General features: G+C 26.1%; 1 protein-coding gene across 1 annotated transcript; it reads left to right on the forward strand.

Moving 5' to 3' along the window:
- The first annotated feature begins 215 nt into the window (after positions 1-215).
- Positions 216-1185, forward strand: LOC106310546 (40S ribosomal protein S4-1-like). The gene is made up of 4 exons (XM_013747778.1): positions 216-309; positions 610-687; positions 780-960; positions 1040-1185. The coding sequence occupies exons 1-4, from the start codon at positions 307-309 to the stop codon at positions 1168-1170; spliced, it is 393 nt and encodes a 130-aa protein (XP_013603232.1). The 5' UTR covers positions 216-306; the 3' UTR covers positions 1171-1185.
- Positions 1186-5368: the final 4183 nt, after the last annotated feature.

Consider the following 5368-nt stretch of genomic DNA (forward strand, 5'->3'; position numbering starts at 1 on the left):
CATGTGTGGTCCCAGTATTGGTCAAATGCTGCTTGTCACATGTGTGACCAGTGATTGAACGCCAGCTCAGCAACAACTCATGTTATTAAGATCCGACCTGAGCCCACACGTCATTCTAGTAAGCTAGAATTGCTTTCATAGATATGTGTGTGTTTGCTCCTTTATTGGGCCTGTACTAACCAAAAAGCCCAATATTTACATAACATGAACAACTCTAGGGTTTTAGTTTATTTCCTTTTGATATATAAACGTAGAGGAAGTGCCGCCGCAAAAGAATCAGAAGTCGTCCTGCTCGCAACAAAAAAAATGGTTCGTCCGTCTTCTTCCTTTGCTTACAGTTTGTGTTAATGCTGTCCCAACGTTTTTTGTATCTCTTGTGCGTTCGATGGTTGCTCATTTCTAGGTAGAAATGGATATTCTACTTTGGTAGTTTAGGTTGTGTCTTAATGGCTTCTCTAGTTTGGTCGCTTCATGCCTTATAACACATGTTCTGTAACGTTTGACAAGTTGAGGCTTATGTTGAATGTCATTTCGACGAGGCATTATCCAATGTGATAGTTCTGTCTCTTTGGCTTGTGTTTGTTTTGACCTTTTATGTTTTGAATGTAGGCAAGAGGATTGAAGAAGCATCTGAAGAGGCTCAATGCCCCCAAGCATTGGGATCTTGACAAACTTGGTGGTGCCTTCGTACGTTTTTCCTTAAATCTCAAAACTTGTGTTTCAATACCATTCATTACATACGCATTGTAACATGTTGTCTTAAAAACTGTTTCTTGCAGGCTCCCAAGCCCTCTTCTGGACCCCACAAGTCTAGAGAATGCCTTCCTCTCGTCCTGATCATCAGGAACAAGTTGAAGTACGCTTTGACATACCGTGAAGTCATCTCCATCTTGATGCAAAGGCATATCCAAGTCGATGGTAAAGTCAGGACTGACAAGACTTACCCTGCCGGCTTCATGGGTACTGTCTCTTAAAACTCTCTCGTCACTTCATGTTTATAAAATGATCATTAGACTAAGTTTCATTTTGATCTTAATAGATGTTGTCTCCATCCCCAAGACGAATGAGAACTTCCGTCTTCTCTATGACACCAAGGGACGTTTCCGTCTCCACTCCATCAGGGATGAGGAAGCTAAGGTATGCAACATTTACTATATGAGTTTTGTTTGAGATCTAAAGAATAATGTGTGCATTGGTTTGTTTTTAAATAATGTAAATTTATGTATTTATACACATTCAAAACCTTAAAAAATGTTGGTAATAAATATATAGTTTTTGTACTTACCAAATTCTTATAATTTAAATCACTAGTATTTCAAAAATTACTTTTTTTTAAAAAAAAAAACATGGGACCTAGAAGAGTATTTAACCAAATAAAAAAAATTAAAAAAAATTCTCTATTTCAAAATAAATAGAGATTTTAAAGAGATTTTTATGTTTTAAAATACATTTTGTTAAGTGACTAATGATCTTTTATAAGTAAGGCGAAGCACATATAACTTTCCAAAATTAGTAGTTTTTAAAAAGTTTATTTAAAAATACAAGTTATTGATCAAAAAAATCTTAAACAATACTCATATATCAACAAAAATTATTTCTACCCTAATTTCAAAATAATAATCTCAAATCTTCAATATTTCTCTATAAAAATGATAACTTTCCAAAAATAACAGTTTAAAAAATATATATTAAAAATACAACCTATTGATAAAAAAATTCTCAAATTATACTCATATATCAACGAAAAATCGTGTTAGCCTAATTTCTAGCCTAATTTCTAAATCAGAAATTCAAATCCACAATATTTCTCTATAAAAATGATAACTTTCCAAAAATAACAGTTTAAAAAATATATATTAAAAATACAACCTATTGATAAAAAAATTCTCAAATTATACTCATATATCAACGAAAAATCGTGTTAGCCTAATTTCTAGCCTAATTTCTAAATCAGAAATTCAAATCCACAATATTTCTCTATAAAAATGATAACTTTCCAAAAATAACAGTTTAAAAAATATATATTAAAAATACAACCTATTGATAAAAAAATTCTCAAATTATACTCATATATCAACGAAAAATCGTGTTAGCCTAATTTCTAGCCTAATTTCTAAATCAGAAATTCAAATCCACAATATTTCTCTATAAAAATGATAACTTTCCAAAAATAGTAGTTTAAAAAAATTTACTTCAAAAATACAACCTATTGATCAAAAATTCTAAAATAATACTCATATCAACAAAAGTTCTTGTTTTCCTAATTTATAAATCACAATCCCAAATCTATAGTATTACTTTACAAAAATGATAACTTTCCAAAAATAAGAGGTTTTAGAAAATTTATTTAAAAATTATAACCTATTGATAAAAAGTTATAAAACCATACTCATCTATCAACAAAAACTCTAGTTATCCTAATTTCTAAATCACAATCCTAAATCTTCAGTATTTCTCTACAAAAATGATAATTTTCCAAGAATAGCAGTTCTTAGAAATTTTATTTATAAAATATAACCTATTGATCAAAAATTCTAAAAGCATATCAATCTATCAACAAAAACTCTTGCTATTCTAATTTCTAAATCACAATTCTAAATCTACAATATTTATCAACAAAATGACAACTTTCCAAAAATAGCAAGTTTTGGAAAATTTATTTTTAAATTATAACCTATACATCAAAAATTCCAAAAACATACTCATCTATCAACAAAAATTCTTGTTATCCAAATTTTTAAATCACAATCCCAAATCTACAATATTTATCTACAAAATGATAACTTTCCAAATATAGCAGTTTTTAAAAATATATCTTAAAGATATAATGTATTGATCAAAAATTCTAAAAGCATGCTCATTTATCAACAAAAACTCTTGCTATCCTAGTTTTTAAATCACAATCTCAAATCTACAATATTTCCCTACAAAATGATAACTTAAAAAAAATAGCAGGTTTTGGAAAAATTATTTCAAAATTATAACCTATAGATCAAAAATTCTCAAAGCATACCCATCTATCAACAAAAACTCTTGTTATCTTAATATATAAATCACAATCCCAAATCCACAATATTTATCTACAAAATGATAACTTTCCAAAAATACGAGGTTTTAGAAAATTTATTTTAAAAATATAACCTATTGATCAAAAAATTCTAAAAGCATACCCATCTATCAACAAAAACTCTTGTTATCCTAGTTTCTAAATCACAATCTCAAATCTACAATATTTCTCTACAAAATTATAATTTTCCAAAAATAGCAGGTTTTGGAAAATTTATTTAAAAATTGTAACCTATTGATCAAAAATTCTAAAACTATACTCATCTATAACCAAAAACTCTTGTTATCCAGATTTCTAAATCAAAATCTCAAATCTAAAATATATCTCTACAAAAATGATAACTTTCTAAAAATAGCAGTTCTTAGAAATTTTATTTATAAAATATAACCTATTGATCAAAAATTTTAAAAGCATACCCATATATCAACAAAAACTCTTGTTATACTAATTTATAAATCACAATCCCAAATCAATAGTATTTCTTTACAAAACTGATAATTTTCCAAAAATAGCAGGTTTTAGAAAATTTATTTAAAAATTATAACCTATTGGTAAAATTTATTAAAACCATACCCATATATCAACAAAAACTCTTGTTATTCTAATTTCTAAATCACAATCCCAAATCTTCAATACTTCTCTACAAAAATGATAATTGTCCAAAAATAGCAGTGTTTAGAAATTTTATTTATAAAATATAACCTATTGATCAAAAATTTTAAAAGCATATCCATCTAACAATAAAAACTCTTGTTATTCTAAATTCTAAATAAAAATTCTAAATCTACACTATTTATCAGCGATATGACAACTTTCCAAAAATATCAGGTTTTGAAAATTTTATTTTAAAATTATAACCTATTGGTCAAAAATTCCAAAACATACTCATCTATCAACAAGAACTCTTGTTATCCTAATTTCTAAATCACAATCCTAAATCCACAATATTTATCTACAAAATTATAACTTTCCAAATATAGCAGTTTTTAAAAATTTATCTTAAAGATATAACGTATTGATCAAAAATTCTAAAATCATGCCTATTTATCAACAAAAACTCTTGTTATCCTAGTTTCTAAATCACAATCTCAGATCTACAATATTTCTCTTCAAAATGAGAACTTTCTAAAAATAGCAGGTTTTGGAAAAATTATTTAAAAATTATAACCTATAGATCAAAAATTCTCAAAGCATACCCATTTATTAACAAAAACTCTTGTTATCCTAATTTTCTAAATCACAATCCCAAATCCACAATATTTATCTGCAGAATGATAACTTTCCAAATATAGCAGTTATTAAAATTTTATTTTACAAATATAGCCTATTGATCAAATATTCTAAAAGCATACCCATCTATCAACAAAAACTCTTGTTATCCAGATTTCTAAATCACAATCCCAAATCTAAAATATTTCTCTACAAAAATGATAACTTTCTAAAAATAGCAGTTCTTAGAAATTTTATTTATAAAATATAACCTATTGATCAAAAATTCTGAAAGCATACCTATCTATCAACAAAAAGTCTTATTATCCTAATTTCTAAATCACAATCTCAAATCTATAGTATTTCTTTACAAAAATGATAATTTTCTAAAAATAGCAGGTTTTAGAAAATTTATTTAAAAATTATAACATATTGGTAAAAAAAAATATAAAACCATACCCATCTATCATAAAAAAACTCTTGTTTTCCTAATTTATAAATCACAATCCCAAATCTATAGTATTATTTTACAAAAATGATAACTTTCCAAAAATAAGAGGTTTTAGTAAATTTATTTAAAAATTACCTATTGGTAAAAAATTATAAAACCATACTCATCTATCAACAAAAACTCTAGTTATCCTAATTTCTAAATCACAATCCTAAATCTTCGGTATTTTTCTACAAAAATGATAATTTTCCAAGAATAACAGTTCTTAGAAATTTTATTTATAAAATATAATCTATTGATCAAAAATTCTAAAAGCATACCAATCTATCAACAAAAACACTTGTTATCCTAATTTCTAAATCACGATTCTAAATATACAATATTTATCAACAAAATGACAACTTTCAAAACATAGCAAGTTTTAGAAAATTTATTTTTAAATTATAATTTATAGATGAAAAAATCCAAAAACATACTCATCTATCAACAAGAATTCTTGTTATCCAAATTTTTAAATCACAATCTCAAATCTACAATATTTATCTCAAAATGATAACATTCCAAATATAGCAGTTTTTAAAAATATATCTTATAGATATAACGTACTGATCAAAAATTCTAAAAGCATGCTCATTTATCAA

This window comes from Brassica oleracea, chromosome C8 (assembly GCF_000695525.1).
Source record: "Brassica oleracea var. oleracea cultivar TO1000 chromosome C8, BOL, whole genome shotgun sequence".
NCBI lineage: Eukaryota > Viridiplantae > Streptophyta > Magnoliopsida > Brassicales > Brassicaceae > Brassica > Brassica oleracea.